Consider the following 17,577-nt stretch of genomic DNA (forward strand, 5'->3'; position numbering starts at 1 on the left):
ACATGCAGCTGTTGACCTCCTAAATTGCCATTATTTACACTGTGCAAGACCCTCTGTTATTTACAATTTTATGGCATCGGCTCCCCTGCATTCATGAGAGTACAGACTGCCTAAAGCTTTCTGGTCTGTATAAAGTGCGTGATGTGTACTTCCAAAACTGTTCCTGCAGTATGGAAGAGACAGGACCTCTGGGGTCTCAACCTCTGCACTTTCTTCTACTGAGGTCATTACATTAGGCTTATGTAGAATTTGACTAGTCTGTCTTTCAGCTTTCATAAGAGCTTTGCAGAGCTCTAGTTTTATTTTTAAACTTTTCTCTAATGTATAAAACTACCCAAATGCATCAGTTATCAACAAGAACAAGAAATTAAAACAGTTTGAGGAATTTATGCAGTTGTGTTTCTTTATTTTTATATTTATTTATTTTTTGAGTCATGAGCCAAGACAAATGTGGGATACTTTTCCAAAAGTAAGATCACCTCATTTTTTAACCTTCTTGTCTTTCAAATGCCATGTTCAGTTTTCTTCGAGCTTTCCTGAAAAGCTTTTTTATCCTGACATAACTTTGTGAGAGGGGCTTATAATATAGCTGTGGAGCACAGTAGTCTTTTCAGTAGCAGAAGGATGAGTGCCTTTTAAAGCTCATTTGCCATTCACAACTTTCCTTTTCTGTGAGTGTTGGTTTTGGTTTCCTTTTTCTCACTTCCATATCTTTGTTTCTGCCTCCCTTTTCTTAACCTCCTATGCTGCTTCTGCCTGTTTTTCTTTCCTGTTTTACAAGGAGAAATGTTAGCAAAAGTGAAAACCAACCTTCAGTCCTGCAACATTAACCACATGCTCAGCTTTCATGCTGATGTATAAGTTGGTTAATGTCAGTTAGACTTTTCTTGCTATATGCTTCATCCTGAGCCTGCAATTGAAGCCCTGTGCTTTGACTCCTGCTTTGAGGACTGCTCAAATCTGAGAGTTGCACATGGAGAAACGTGCATCGGGGTGTTGGCTTTTCTACTCCTCCTGCCCCAGTGTCACAGTGAAATCAATGGGACATTTGACTTCAGTGGATTTAAGATGTCATCTTGATGTTTAAAATTCTGGTCCTGCAATCCTGTATGCAGGAGTGTTCCCACATGTCCCCATTGTCTACTACTGGAAGTCACTGTGATTTTACAGGTGCAGCATATCATTTGCTTGTGTTCTGTGCAGCATCAAAACATATGTGTACAATAAGTATCCCAAAAGGCATTTTTTAAACAATCATCCTAATTGTTGTCTATTTTCTAAATTTGTTTTGGTTCCTTTCCTTTTTAATAAAATAATCTTGCATTTTATGAAAAATTCAAGTATGGAAATAGTAATTATTTGGCTGTCATTTTAAGGACCTCATTTAAGATAACAGAGGCTTTAACAACTAGCTTTGCTAGCTGGTATTATTATTTTTTAAAACTTTGTAATTACTTTTTGCTTTGTTTTTGTAATTAATTTTTGTAATTTACTTTATGCAATGTAGCATAGCTGCATATTTAATATAGCATTTAATGCACTGAACTTTCTGTAAATCATAATTCTTACCTCAATTAGCCTGTGCTCAAGCACAGTAAAACAGCACTTGGGCAGTAGTTCAGTTAATAGAAGGGACATACTCTCTTGTGGAAGGTTCCATGATAGCAAGAAGCTTTTAAGAGACATTTGGCTAAGGAGGAGGGAGAAGACATGTTGTTGTCAAGGTGCAGTAGAGCTCAGAAGGCAGTAGTAGAAGAGATGTCAAGCTAAGTGTAAACAAAAGAGATAAAAGGAAGAGTAAAGCGAGGACTGAACAGAATATAGGGGGGAATAAAAAGATTAAAGAGATTAGAGATAGACCATAGAAATCAATCATGAAACTGAAGAGAGGGATAAGCAAGGGAATGGGTGCAGAAAAAAAACATTTGTGTAGAGAGAAAGAGGTGTCAAAAGAAGGGAGAAACAGAAAGTGACATGGTGGAAAAATGAATGAGTTTTTGGGGCTTTGAATCCACCACTACCGATGGTTACAATTGGTTCTGTAGGTGTTTTGCATCTGTTTGGATAAGACACCAAAGTAATGCTTTGATTAATTACAGTTTGATACGGCTAAAAGGAAGTGAAATTGGAAAATGCTGTTGAACTGTGGCCAATGGTTCCCCCTCTCTCCATTGTTTCTTTATGCCATATTTGGCACATCCATATTTTTTGATCATTTGTAGAGTGACACAAGTAAGAATCCTGCCTCGCTAACCATAAAGAACGTTTCATCTGTGGACAGCGGACTGTGGATTTCTTGCGTAGCAGAGAATATCGTGGGAGAGGACCAAGCCTCTGCCGAGCTCACAGTATTCTGTACGTAAGCAGGCTAAACCACATTGGCAATAACTATTTTGGGTATAAATATTTGTTGGGCACACAGGTTGTTGAAACAGAAACACCCTTTAAGCATGTGAACTGTCTATTGCAGTTAATTCTGGGAATAGCCCAATGAGCAGTTGTTATTTTTACCTTTTTCTGCTCTGAGTTCTTCTGCAAAAATTATGTTTCTAAATGCTTTATCTTCCAGTCTGAGCAATCTGTAAGTAAATGTCTGAAACCCCAAATACTCAGTGGTACTGTCAGTGTGAACAGGTTTGTAATGGTGTGCATATACATACACACTATCTTAGGAATTAAGAAACATGAATGCATCAAAAGTCATAGAAATTATTTATAATAAACTAAAAATTTTAAAGTTTTTTTTTAACTAAACCAACAACTGCTTTGTTCAAAAATTAACACACTTGCATCATTTGTTCTGCCAGATGTAAATTTATTTGTCATAGCTTTGAATAATTATTTGTCAGGGCCAAGGAAGGGGGAAGGGACATGTAGTATAGAAGCATTGGCTTCTTAGATCTGAGATTCCAGCCTGAATTCATTTTATGTGAAATGTTTTCACAAGTTGCAACCCTCTGTTTAATTGAAGATGGGAATGGAACACTTTGTAGATGGAAAATTTTTTTCAGCATGTGCTCATGACAGTAAACTTGAGAAATCACTCTAGAAGCACTTAAAATGTTTTGTAGGTGGGAATTAGATATGTAATAGCTATGGAAAGGGACATAAACTAGAAATGTTTGAACAGTGTAAATGAGATTGTGAGATTAGCACTGTTATGGGTGATAAAAGGGAGTATAACTAGATGAAATTGGATGCAGTTAAGAATGAATATCAAGGAAAATTTCCTATCAGCGAAATAATGTGCAAGGTGTTGGAATAGTCTCCTGAGGGAAACAGAAGTCTGTAAACTTGATGCATTTAGCATGTTTGAACAAAGAATGAGAAAATATATAGTAGGAAATGGTCCTTCCCTGACAGAAGAATCCAGGGAATGAAATCAGCTGTTCTGGCTTTGATTCTTTTAAAGAAGTCACCTGAAAGTTTGGATTCCTAGCTGAATATATTTCCAATACTACTTGCTTTTGGCTGACTTTTAAATATTTTTAATACTGTTTCGTTCCTTCAGCACTCTTCTGTGCCATTTTTTCAGCACAGTAAAGCTAAAATTTCCCTATCTCCCTTCTCAGTGATCTGGTAACTGAACTTTCCACACCTTGCAGAGTAAGTGATTTAATGGGGGTTCACACTTTGTCTGAAACTAGTTTGTTTTGTTTCTTTCTAAAGAATGGCTTCATTTCAGTTGTGAGCACAGTACCCAAGGCAGAGCAGGTGGGCTTCCTGTGTGAGTATCCTCCAAATAGGTATAATTCCTTCAAGTAGCATATTTTAGCACTGATAACCTGAGAAAAAAAGACATGTTTGGGATATTCTGATGTTCTTCACTCTTTTTTTCCCCATATAGTTGCACCAAATATCACATTTATTGAATCTCCAACCCCAGACCACCACTGGTGTATTCCATTCACTGTGAAAGGGAACCCTAAGCCCACATTGCAGTGGTTCTATGAAGGGGCTATACTGAATGAGTCTGAATACATCTGTACTAAAATACATGTTATCAATCAAAGTGAATACCACGGCTGCCTTCAGCTGGACAACCCTACCCATCTGAACAATGGTGCTTATACCTTACTAGCAAAGAACGAGTACGGAGAGGATGAAAAATGGGTTAATGCTCATTTCATGTCAGTGCCTGGAGATGGTGAGTATAATTTTTTTTATGTTAGCAATTGCAAATTGACAAGAATGTGGAGACAGTGCTCCTGGCCAGCTTACCTATTTTGGAGGAAGCTTTTTATATGCATGTTTTTTTCTCTGAATGAATGTCTTCAAGATTAGTTGTAAAACAACTAATATATTAAAATAACAGCTAAATATTTAAATTCCCTCTCCTACATTGTAGGCTACAGACAGTAAAAATATGAACTGTATTTAACATTTGTTCCTATCCGCTCAGTCTGCTACAGGGAGAGAGATGGCAAGTCTTTTTCTTTCCCACCCTTAGAAAGAGAAGGTGAAGAGCTGATATAATCGGGCTCTATTTTCTCCTGCTGTTCTTAGTAGCTCCTCTCTTCTTTTTTTTCTACAGTCCTTCCTTAAATAGACTCATTACAGAAACAGGTCATGGTTTCAGCTACTGGCATCCTTTAATACTACATTATAACAGTTCAGTAAAACAGTTCACCTCATAGATATTCTGTATACAATGGACGTTCTCTTACACTCTGAGCATTTAATATGAATTTGGCTTCATTTTCTTAACAGAATAACAGTTCCTCTAATACATTTCTATGAATATCATTTTTTTCTTTTAATGTTCCATTTTTCTTTTATGCTTGTCCCCTGTAAGCTGAAAATTTCCCAGTTGTGGCCTTTTAAATTAAAGGTATCCTCCCAATTAGAAAGACAGCATTATTTATTTGTTCCTTCCTTTTTATAAACATATGCATTATAAGTCTCCAAGATAATCTATGTTGTGTTCAAACTGGACTACATACAGACAGGATGTAACTGCATTAGAAATCAGTTTGTGTGTAGGGGATGGCACCAAACCAGTCTTAAAAATTAACAGCAGGGGAAATGACTTATCTAGTTAGTCTCCTCAATGTTGTTTTTATTAGTGGGGCTTTTTCCTGTAAGACTTATGGTACTGAGCTTTAGAATATTCCACAACATTGTTGTCTCCTCCATTGAAGCTGACATAAAAGTAAATGTTAAAAAACTAGCATCCTCTATGCATTGTATTACTTTTTTTTCTTTTACTATTTAAAGCACTGCCAGGATCTTTCAGACCCTTAAAAGGCTTTTTCAGCACTGTCGTTACTGTGTATTATCTCCTTTTTGGCCCACATATTGTACAATGAAGCATAAAGATTAGGCCCATGCTCTGGTATTACGTTCATTTCCATGCCTTCATGACTGAATTAAATACCAGCCCTGATGTTTCATGGGGTGGGGTATCCTGACTGAGCTTTGAACTGATTCTCTGGTTATTAAATCACTTACAGGCAAATGCACTGAAGATAAAAACAAAAGCAAATTAAAAAAACCTTCACCTATAAACTATATATCTATTTAAAATAAATACAGCAAAGTCTGAAGCATGTTGTATCGTCAACAGCCTAATACTCTACTTTCAAAGTTGCATCAAGCATGATGAAGACAGGATTTGTGCTAAGATGCTCTCAGCTTCCAGCATGCTACTTACAGAACATTTTTCAAGGGACGGAGGATGCAAGCATAAAGGAGAGGAAAGCATGTACCACAGTGGGATTTGGGTCAAGTTAATGATATCACAGTTAATGTTATAAATTAAAAGTTTGTTTAAAATACTAAGGTCTGGGGAACAAATTTCACATTCTGTTAGCTAGATTTTTAACTAGTTTTAATCTGCTAATCTTCATGGATTCCAGTGAAGCTGTTCTTGCTGAGGATAATTTGACTATTTGAGACTATGTTGCAGCAAATGCTAAGCAATAAACAGCTGTGTTTTATTCCAGAGGCTGTTTCCATAATTGATCCATAACAGCTAATGAGTGCTGGAGAGATTTTTACTAATAACAACTATTTTTAAGTAAAATCATTCATCTACCAGCCCTCTACTCTAAAATTCAGCTGAAGGAATTCAATTCATGTAGTATCTTGTCATAGTATAATAATATGTTAGATATGCCTTAGAAGTAGCATCCTACTGGTTTGGCATAATAACATGTGATTGTTGCACAAGTATTTTTGGGGGTTGAGTCTTTTGCTGCTGCTTTATTTTGAAAATGTCAACTTTATAAAGAAAGAAGCAAGCAAACCAAATGTAGTTGAGGCAGTTTATAAAGATGAGTGAATAGGATATGTGTGTAATATTTTATTTGCACAACCTGTTCTAACAGGGACCAAAACAACAATGCTGTTCTTTGCGTTAAAAATAATTGCATGTAAACATGCAAAATTACTGTGGTAAACTTTCATGTTAAAATAGGTTCAACCAACATTTTGATGATGTTTTTATGTAGGGAATACTACATAGAAATTTGGGGTTGGTCCAACTTCTTGATTTTTTCAACTTTATTTCAAGTGAAGTATTTAGTTATATAAAAGGTATTTGAATGGAATAGATGACTTCCTGGTTTATATGCCCCTAGCAGGAATTACAGGTTAAACCAATCTGATTATTTTATCCCATTTCCAGTAAACAGTAATAAAAATGTTGTCATTTAACTCAGGAGTAAAGGCCTAGGAAGTTTGGGTTTTTTTCTTCAGATTATGAGAAGTAGGACTCATACAGAAGGTAAACTGGTTCTTTCATCAGCTGAATGTTTTATACTGGAAAAACTGAATCCATGAAGGTTTATGGACAAAAACCCTGGTCAGAACTTGCTTGAGGACAGATAGTAGTACACACTTATTTCACTTGTTATTTATTTCTGCAGATTGACATGACTGTTCTCATGGGGTCTCTTAATCTATATCTCTGGGTACTAGAATATCTTCAAATGCATTTAAAAATGAACCTAATTATCTGCTGCCATTTTGCAAATAGGTTGCAACTCTTATTTTATATTTTCAGCACAGATTCTCATGCTGTTGAAATAAGCAGAAACAACTGTGTTCTGGTCATACTTCACAGTGACTTTATGCCGGTGTAATGTCACTGGTATGGAATTACTGTATGGTACTATAAACAGAACTATGCTTTTTGAAGTTTGAGTCATCTTTAGAGGTTTTAACTATCTATTAATTTTATTACCAAACCAACAACAAAAAAGAGTAAATATACTACATAAGGCATGCTATAAATACATTATAGACCAGGATGAATGGGCATGTTGGAATATAACACAAGTATCTTTCGAAGCATGAATAGACTAATAGTATACTAACTTCAGTGTGTGTTATACTCACATGTGTGATTAGCCTTACATATGTGCAGTAATTGGAAAAAGCTGCAAACTGGAACTAGTAAAATTTAGAAAAGTATATACTAGACAGGTATCCACTTTGCTTGTGTAAAGGCTGGCTTCTCTAGTTTCTTTGCATATGGGAAATCTTATTCTTTCAATAAGAGTTCTGTCTGTGGATCAGGTGTGCAGCTGGCTTCTTGGGAGCATCCTCTAACAGCATCCTCTAGCCTTTAATTTGTCACAATGCTGCAGCTCTAAACCAGTTTGCTCTCTCAGTGATTTAACTGCAAATTTTTTGACTAGGTAAAAGTCAGTTATTGTAACTCCCACTGAAGTCTATTTCCACTTAATGTCAGGGAGAATTTTACCATTGATTTTGAACAAGAATAGTTACTGTTGCACTTATTCCAGATATACATTAGCAGCAGAGAGCAGAATTTTGCCCATTTGGTAAATATGCCTGCTTTTACTAGAGCAAATGCCCTGTGTATTATCTGTTTCACATGAAGCAAAGCATTAACGTTTGGAATAGCTCTAAAATAATTGTAAATTATAGTACAATATATTGATGTTGCTTTGCATTTGTGTAGGTACTGACCATTGCTATTGCAAATAACATGTAAGCTCTTAAAAAAAAATCCTAAAGAAACTCTTATTCTTCCAGCATTTACAATCTATTTACAAAGGCTTTTTCTTTCTTTTTTTTTTTTTTTTTTTTCTCTCTTCTCCATGCACAGGTAGTGGCCCAATTGTGGATCCAGATGTTTATGGTATATATTTGATTTTCTTTTTCTTTTCTTTTAATGATAGAAATAAAGGAACTCAAACCACTAAAAGATTGAATGTAAGGCTCAGTTAAACTGAAATGGCACGTATTATAACACAATTCTAAAAGGCACTTTGTTTTGTTGGTTCTTTTCCTGACTTATATTATTTAAGATAAATGAGAGCAATTTTTACTTATGCTGCTGCTTTTGATTCAGATTGGCATAAATCCACTGCTACTGATGGTTACAATTGGTACTGTAGGGTGACAACTGTCTGATATAGCACACAGGCATGAGATTTTGTGAACCTTCCAGAGGCATTTCTTGGAGGAAAGAGAGTTCATGATTTCTCCTTATATAACTTATTTTTTCAGGGATGATTCCATACTTGTTTTGCCTCCAAAAATGTACCCCTAAATTCCCCTTAAAAATGAGTTTGGCACAAGTGAATTTTCCTGTTGTGGTGGGTTGACCCTGGCTGGACGCCAGGTGCCCACCAAAGCTGCTCTATCACTCCCCCTCCTCAACTGGACAGGGGAGAGAAAATATAACAAAAGGCTCATGGGTCGAGATAAGGACAGGGAGATCACTCAGCAATTACCGTCGTGGGCAAAACAGACTCGACTTGGGGAAAAAAAATTAATTTAATTTATTACCAGTCAAATCAGAGTAGGATAATGAGAAATAAAACCAAATCTTAAAAACACCTTCCCCCCACCCCTCCCTTCTTCCTGGGCTTAACTGTACTCCCAATTTTCTCTACCTCCTCCCCCAGAGAGGCACAGGGGAACAGGGAATGGGGGTTGCGGTCAGTTCATCACACGTTGTTTCTGCTGCTCCTTCCTCCTCAGGGGGAGGACTCCTCACACTCTTCCCCTGCTCCAGCGTGGGGTCCCTCCCATGGGGTGCAGTCCTTCAGGAACAGACTGCTCCAGCGTGGGTCCCCCATGGGGTCACAAGTCCTGCCAGCAAACCTGCTCCAGCATGGGCTCCTCTCTCTCCACGGGGCCACGGGTCCTGCCAGGAGCCTGCTCCAGCACGGGCTTCCCACGGGGTCACAGCTTCCTTTGGGGCACATCCACCTGCTCCGGCGTGGGGTCCTTCACAGGCTGCAGGTGGATATCTGCTCCACCGTTAACCTACATGGGCTGCAGGGGGACAACCTGCCTCACCATGGTCTTCACCATGGGCTGCAGGGGAATCTCTGCTCTGGCACCTGGAGCACCTCCTCCCCCTCCTTCTTCACTGACCTTGGTGTCTGCAGAGTTGTTTCTCTCACATGTTCTCACTCCTCTCTCCCACTGAAGTTGCCAGGTTTTTTTCCCCCTTCTTAAATATGTTATCACAGAGGTGCTACCACTGTCGCTGATTGGCTCAGCCTTGGCCAGCAGCAGGTCCATCTTGGAGCCGGCTGGCATTGGCTCTGTCGGACATAGGGGAAGCTTCTAGCAGCTTCTCACAGAAGCCACCCCTGTAGCCCCCCTGCTACCAAAACCTTGCCACACAAACCCAATACACCTGTAGGTAATTTTTCTCTGTCCTCTCATTTGTACCTTCCTTTATTCTCTCTTGCATAAGCAGAACATCAACTCAGTGATATCTGAGAGAAGATTTGATGACACAGTGTTCAAGTTATTTTTTACTTAGGCAAAATATTTTAGGCTATACCTATTGACAGCCAATGTGCATTATAATAGAAGCTGCAAACTGAAAAACAACTAGCTAGTTTTACATAATAGTTCTGCTATACTTCTGCTGAGCATGAAAGTACATCCTAACCAACACATCCAAAACACCCTTTAGCTTCCAGCAGAAGCTGGATCCTGTTTGGAGTACTTTTATTTGGACAAAATGGCCCATGAATCAAGTTTCCTTAAGCTGATTTAAATGTTATTACTCTGATTCCATGTCATTAAACTTTAGCAAATGTGCATTTGAAGCATCAATTTGGCTTTAAGTGCTTAGAAATACTAAAGCATAGCTTCCCCTCCCTCTCTTCCCAATTTTTTTTTTTTTTTGAGGGGGAGGAAGAGGTGATGGTTTGCACAGTTTCCTACATGTGTTGTGTTATATACGTTGTATACATGAAGATTTTGAATCTGAGCTGTTTATCAAGGTCCTGATGCATGTGTATGAGTACTGTAATTCAGTTGACTGGTAGATTCAGTTAAAATGTGTGCTTTGAGTTGTGCAAGTGAATCACAGCCTGCAAGATCTAGTTCTGATGAAAACAATATTCCTTTTTATTTCTAGCTTTTCTTTCTACTTTTTGAAATTGCTGCCTTTGTTTCAGTGACTTAGTGCTTGCTTTGTGCAACACTTTGTAGTCCAGAGTGTTCCCTTAATTATTCCAAATTCACAAGTCCAGTTGGTGAGATGAATAAATAAGGCTAAAAAGTCTAGAAACTGTTATACTTCTTGGGAAAACCACTGCATGGTTGATTGTGGAACCACCCAGGAATTAGCTCCTCCTAGAGACTGAGCATTTTTCATGACTTCTTTTCAGATCCTTCAATCTGTATGCTAATCTATTTACCCCCAGTTTAGATTATGTTGGAAGCAAGATTTAAAGGTCTCCTTCCCCACCTCCCTCCTTCCTGCTGTTCTCCCCTTTAAAACATATTTTTCAGACTCCTGTGCTAATCATGCTGCAAATTTGCACCATGTAAAGGGTAAAGACAAATGCAGAGGGTTTGATCCTGCAGCATGCTACACAATATCTATGTGTTTGTAAGTAAGTGGCTTGGGTGCTTGGATGGTGCCCTAGTGCTTTAACAAACTCAGGGGAGTTGCAAGGTATTTCTCTATAAGTGTCAGGGCACTGCAGTGCCGGTGGCTTTGTGGGGGCCAGGTGCCAAGGGTATCTTCGGGCTGGCAGGGCAGGGGTCTTGCCAGCCAGGGCCTGTCCCACTGCCCCCAATGAGGGAGCAGGGCAGGCTGTGGGGGCAGTTGGGGGCAGCCCCCAGCCAAGGGCATCAGGCATCTCTGTGGGGATGGGGCTCGGCTGTGGCCAGGATGGGCTGTCAGCCCGTGAGTTGGGGTCAGGATCAGGACCAGTGAGGGTAACCAGGGTCAGATACAGCCCCAGGATGGCAGGGCAGGGCCATGGGGATGGGGACAGGCTGAGGTCAGGCCAGGATGTGAGCCTAAGTGTTGGGCCTGGCTCAGCAGGACCCATGACAAGGCAGGGCAGGACTGTGGCAGAGCTAGAGACAAACACTCCTATGGTGTCACTGGGGTGGGGATTGATGGCCCTGGACTGACCTGAAATGAGGCTCCTGGGCCCATGGGCAGGGGTGGGGGAGGCCCCAGGGGAGGCTGGGCAAGGCCAATAAGGGTTGTTAGTACTCTCAGGGCCCTGACAATGGACTGGACCTTCACAGAAGAGGTGGGTGTTTCTCCCCACCTGAATATATGCAGGAAGAAGATGGAATGTGACTAGGCAAAAATAAATTGGAACAGGGTATTAAGGGTGGCCTTTCACTTCAAAGGAGCCAAAACAGATTAGAGAGACTAATCATGAGATTTCAACCAAATACAAAAATTCCAGACAAAGAGAGCCCCTATATGCCCCTGAGAAAAGGTTTGTGACAGATTTTCACAGCTGCTATTGGACTGGAACTTGGTCTCTGCAGTGCCTGTGCACTGCCTGAGTTCCTTTAGCCAGCAGGATGTGGTTAAAAGCTCGTGTAGGATGGTTATGGCCCTCATTGCTGTGCCTTGTGTGGGTAAGCAGGGCTTGGCTGCATGGGGGCAGGGGACTCTAGCTTTGAGTATCCTTCTGCATAGAGCAAAGCCCTTTGTAGTGGGATTTGGTCTGTCCCTTGGGATTTGACCTTCAGTGCTCTGTGCTTCATATGAGGTAATTTCCAAATGTTTTCCATTAAATGTTTTAAAAATACTATGGGAAACAGAAGAACCAACGAGCTCACAAAAGTATGCATGATGTTATGTTTGTTGGGGGAATTTTATCCACATTGTACTTCATATGCTTGAAGCACAGAGCAATCAATCCCTAATAACTAATCCCCACAGAATCCTGTGGAAAAGACAAATAAGAGATGTTATCACAGTTTTGTATGAGAGGTAACTGAGAAAGAAAAATAAAGAAGTGACTTGCCCAGGGCTGAGCAGGAAATCAAATACAAAGATGGCTTCTTTGGCCCCTAGTTCATGTTTTAATGCCATGCTTTTTCTAATGTGGTCATGAAAATGAGAGAGACAATATGCCCCATAAAACTGAACTCCCAGAGATATTTTGCAGAATGACTCTCTGGTACTGATGACAGTGCTCTTGTCTGGATCCCAGCTGCTTTACACCTTGTTTTATAAAACAGCTGCAAAATGCTCCCATGCTTTAGTTGTGATTTACCTCAGTTGGTGTAGGAATATATGACTGCATAAATTACTAGACACCAGAGAATCTAGCCCTGAAACAATACAAGTCCCAAAAGCATGAGTCAAGAGGCATGACCCTGTCTGTATCAGAATGCTACGTGCCTAATCAGAATTTCATAATAAAATGAACAAGAATTCATTTAATTCAGAATTTCCTGGGTTTGGCTGGATAACTGTTGTGCATGTTTTCCTTGCCTGGCTCACCCATTTCAAAAGGCTTTGAAAATTTGGCACTAATTCAAATGTAAATGGTTCACAGTTATACAGCGGGAAATGGCAATGCAACACTGATGTACTGAAGTGGCCTACTTTATCCCTTGTCCTTTTTAATAATACTGCATTCAGAGGATTCATAGACCCAGACCTGAAATACTTTGCATAGTTCTCATTAGTCCTTCAGGGTATGATTTCCAGTATCATAGTATAGAAATGAACATAAACAGAACTGCAAATAGCTTCAGCTTTTGCACCCCACTATTTACAGGTAAAATTAAGAGCAAAAATATTCCCTCTTAAAAGTTTGTATTATGGAAACAGAACAGTGAAGGCTCTTAATGTTTGTTTTCTATATTGTTGCTATTATAAAGCTACTGTAAATAAAGGGTTGGTCAAAACTATCTTAGTGAAGACATTGCCAGAAAACTGTAAATGAAGCCCAATCTTATAGCTTGAGATACTTGTTATAAACTGGGTTCTTCACTGATCAAGAGTCTAGGTGCTGCCTGCAGATGAATAAAACTGAAACCTCCCTCTCTGCTGTGGCAAAATTTGTATTCACAGTAGCAGATGGTCTGCACAGAACCTTGTCTCAGTGTCCAGGCTGTTTGTCCAAGTGGGGAATTCAGGTAGGATTTATTTTGCCTGGAGTAAGGATTGCTGCTCTTTTGCCTTTCACTACTGTTTTAACCTTGCTGCATAGGAAGCTATAGACATGGGGATGCAATGCTGAGTTGGAGAATGTAAATGATAAAAGGCCAGGAAATTAAATTTGGTTTCTCATGAAAGCTCTGTAGACTAAATATGTATTTTGGCTTGAAAAAATCCTATCCTTTGGCATGTATGGTGTAGAGCCAGAATAGACTTCGTGAGTTGATTAGACAACCTGACTGGACCAACTGTAGCACTGGTGGCAGAGGTAGCTGTATTGGTTCATATACCAAAAAAATATGCAGCCTGCTGAGTGCTTTGCAGAAAGAAAGTGTGTTTGTGCATGCATGAAGATCAAAAGGCTGGTGTAGCTTGTTGCTAGTATTGCCAGCTGAGGTCTCCAAAACAGCTTTGGGAGCTAAAGAAGATAAAGGCACTCCCTCCCCTTGCCCGGTAGCATCTCTGAGGTTGGAAGAGTTCCTGCCTCTGTGGTTTGTGAGCTATGCCTCTGAATTTTGCTTTTTCATATTCACAGTTACAATTTCATCTGTAGACTTATGGCACTGATTTTATTAAAAATATATAAAGAAATACACAATTAATTGCAAATTTAAATTAGAGTGCTGGAGGTGCATTTGCAATAAATGCACTTATTGCCCTTGTTTGTTTTATGTCATCTGCACACATTACAGTCATACAATTGAAACATTATGTATATTTCCAGATGCAATCATAAAAAATATTAAGTTTTTTTATTTTAATGCATGTATCTCTAAGTTCATACATGTACTATTTAATTCTTGTTATCTCATTTGAATAATTTTGACAGAAAATCATGGACTGTATATATCTGTGTTTCATTTTTAAATAATTATAAATAATTAAGCCATATTCATTCTTTTGATGGAATTGTCCTGGATTCACCCCTGCAGACCTATGAGTAGCATTGTTTTGATAAATCAAATTTCTTCAGACCATCTCAGGCACTTAACTTTTTTAAAGTTTACCTGTATGACAATTTAGCATGTTAGACTGTAACCTCTATGCACACAACAGCATTTTTCATTATTTTTTTAACCTAAGAAAACCAGCTATTTCGCATTTGATATCAATAAACTAGCTAAACGGTCATCTGCCAAGTTCTTTGCAGATAGATAAACAAAAAGTCCCCAAGCTAATTTCTAAGTCAGTCCTAGGCTGAATACAAGGCTAGAGAAGTTCATTGCAGAGGGCAGTCTTCAATTTTTAATGGGAAGTCAGAAGCACATAAAAAAAGCTTTATGGATGGAGTTCTTATTTAACTCTAGTTTTTCTAATAGAAATATATATTATGATGTAGATTCCTTCTCTATAAAGCTGAATAGAGAAGCAGCTTCTTTTTTTCAAGTCTGTCAGTCACAACACATTTGTTCAAAATTATGTCACAAGGATCCCCTCCAATGTATCAGGTACAATAGAAATAATGTATAATTTTCAAATTGCTCAGAATTCTGATAAGTGTTACTGTCATTATGGTATTACAAAGCTGAAATAATAAAGACAACCCTTTCCCCTCCAAGGTTACGAAATTATAAAAGCACCCTTTTTTTCCTTTCCTAAGAGTATGAAACCACGCCTAATGATCTTGGAGACACCACGAATAATAGTAATCGAATCACTTCTGCAGATGTTTCCAACAAAGAGAATGAAGATAGTATCACTGTAAGTATATACATTGTTTCCTGATCTGTAATCTTGGCAGATTTTTTTGACTATACAACTAATGAAACTGCGAAGATTGTAATGGGACCCTAAGCTACTAGAACACCAGAGCTATTACTATGTGGTGATCAAAATCAAGAGGAAAAAAATCAATGCACCCCCCCTCTTCCCTCACCCCATTTTTTGAGAGGGGATCACTTTTCATTCCAAGTAAAGTTGCTAATTTGTTTCATGCTTTTCTGAACAACTAACTGTAATTTGTTAGCCCAAGATTTTGCTTCTAATTTTAGCCAAGGAGAGCAACTCTTTTTTTACAAAATAACAACATTCAAGGTAACTTAAAGACTGTTGCTTTAATTCCAGTCCCAAAGTCAGCTGCTCCTTACAAAGAGGACATGGTGTAATGAACTTTCAAATTCTAATTGTATGTTTTTAATGTGTGATTTCATGTAGTTTTTTGATAAGATAATTTGTAGTAGATCTTAGTACAGGCAGCTGAATTGGTGGGTCTACTCCCTTGCTGCCTCACCTATCATGATGTTGGAAATTGAATGTTAGATGAACGTTAAATGTCATGAATTGTTGGAAACTGGTAGCAAGCAGCCAGTCTGGTTAGTAGTACTACCTCCCTGCTGCAGGCATTGATGACTCTGCAAGGTGGCAGGCAGTGGAGAGTGTGTGCATTTGTGGTAGATTGTGAGTTGGGAAAGAATGGAAAAGGAGGCTATGAAGGCTAGGTATTGTCTCAATACATCTGAAAGTGATGAGGGAGGAATCTGTTTTGTGCAGATGGGAGAAAGCCTACCCAGTGGCTCTTTCCAGCACCAGTGGTTGGGGAGTGAAAAGTTATAAGAATAAGGGCAGTGAGAAGGGTTCCTAAAACTTCGATTTTGTTCTGTTTCCATCTGATAAGTGCAGTGGGGGCATTAACTTTGACAGCCTCCAGTCTCTCACATTGACAGTGGTTGCTTCATGGAGATATACTTTGCTAAAAAATCAGGAAGATCCCAGACAGTCTTATCTTTTCTGATAACAGAATCACAGAATAGCTGAGACTGGAAAGCACCTCTGGACATCATCTAGTCCAACCCCGCTGCTCAAAGCAGAGTCAGCTACAGCAGGTTGTCCAGGACTGTATCCAGTCAGGTTTTTAATATCTCCAAGGATGGAGACTCCACAACCTTTCTGGGCAACCTGTGCCAGTGTTCAACCACCCTCACAGTAAAAAAGTGTTTTCTTATGTGCTTTTCTTATGTGTTTTCTTAAAACATGCCACTCTGCTGGAAGGGAAAGAGGTGATGTGCATTCCCTCCCACCTGCCTTGAATGTGTGGGATGTTGAGAAAGTGGTTCTCAGAGGTGTCTGAGTCTCTGTTCTCTGCAGGATAGAGGAAACCTCAGCAAGTGACTTATTTCTGTACTCTTTGATCTGAGTGCAAACGTTTCCTATTTGAAATGAATCTCTACCTAAATCATAGAATCATAGAATGGTTTGGGTCAGAAGGGACCTTTAAAGATCATCTAGTCCAACCCCCCTGCCATGGGCGGGGACATCTTTCACTAGATCAGGTTGCTCAGAGCCCCATCCAACCAGACCTTGAACACTTCCAATGATGGGGCATCCACAGCTTCTCTGGGCAACCTGTTCCAGTGTCTCACCACCCTCACAGTGAAGAATTTCTTCCTTATATCTAATCTAAACCTACCCTCTTTCAGTTTAAAACCATTGCCCCTTGTCCTGTCACTGCAGGCCCTGGTAAAAAGTCTGTCCCCATCTTTCTTATAAGCCCCCTTTAAGTATTGAAAGGCTGCAATAAGGTCTCCCTGGAGCCTTCTCCAGGCTGAACAATCCCAACTCTCTCAGCCTTTCCTCATGGGAGAGGTGTTCCAGCCCTCTTATCATCTTCGTGGCCCTCCTCTGGACCCACTCCAACAGGTCCATGTCTGTCTTGTACTGGGGGCCCCAGAAGTGGATGCAGTACTCCAGGTGGGGTCTCCCAAGAGCAGAGCAGAGGGGCAGAATCACCTCCCTCGACCTGCTGGCCATGCTTCTTTTGATGCAGCCCAGATTATGGCTGGCTTTCTGGGCTGTAAGTGCACATTGCTGGCTCATGTCCAGCTTTCCATCCACCAGTATCCCCAAGTCCTTCTCCTCAGGGCTGCTCTCAATCCCTTCATCCCCCAGTCTGTATTGATATTGGGGATTGCCCCAACCCAGGTGCAGGACCTTGCACTTGGCTTTGTTGAACTTCATGAGGTTGGGTTAATGGGTAAATCTGAATGTATGCTGAATATGTTTGAAGATGGTTAATGAGAAAAAAATCAGATCTGTTTGTGTCCTCTTTTTTAGGTGTATATTATGGTGGGAAGTGCAGCACTGATGTGCACTGGCTTAGTAATAATGCTCATTATTCTGAAGTTTGGAAGACACTCTAAGTTTGGGATGAAAGGTACGCAGGGTCATTTTTTATATCTCCTGTAATTGTTGTGGGTTGTACAAGCTTA

General features: G+C 39.6%; 1 protein-coding gene across 3 annotated transcripts in view; it reads left to right on the forward strand.

Moving 5' to 3' along the window:
- Window positions 1-17,577, forward strand: part of LOC127027121 (BDNF/NT-3 growth factors receptor-like) — a 192,164-nt gene that overhangs the window by 45,764 nt on the left and 128,823 nt on the right. For 2 of the 3 annotated variants that reach the window (XM_050912587.1, XM_050912588.1), the window contains exons 7-11: window positions 2,223-2,355; window positions 3,848-4,147; window positions 8,078-8,110; window positions 14,973-15,073; window positions 17,423-17,522. In XM_050912587.1, coding sequence (XP_050768544.1) covers window positions 2,223-2,355; window positions 3,848-4,147; window positions 8,078-8,110; window positions 14,973-15,073; window positions 17,423-17,522 — 667 coding nt within the window. The remainder of the gene's footprint in view (window positions 1-2,222; window positions 2,356-3,847; window positions 4,148-8,077; window positions 8,111-14,972; window positions 15,074-17,422; window positions 17,523-17,577) is intronic. The other variant, XM_050912589.1, reaches the window with a different exon arrangement.

This window comes from Gymnogyps californianus, chromosome Z (genome assembly GCF_018139145.2).
Source record: "Gymnogyps californianus isolate 813 chromosome Z, ASM1813914v2, whole genome shotgun sequence".
NCBI classification, from domain to species: domain Eukaryota; kingdom Metazoa; phylum Chordata; class Aves; order Accipitriformes; family Cathartidae; genus Gymnogyps; species Gymnogyps californianus.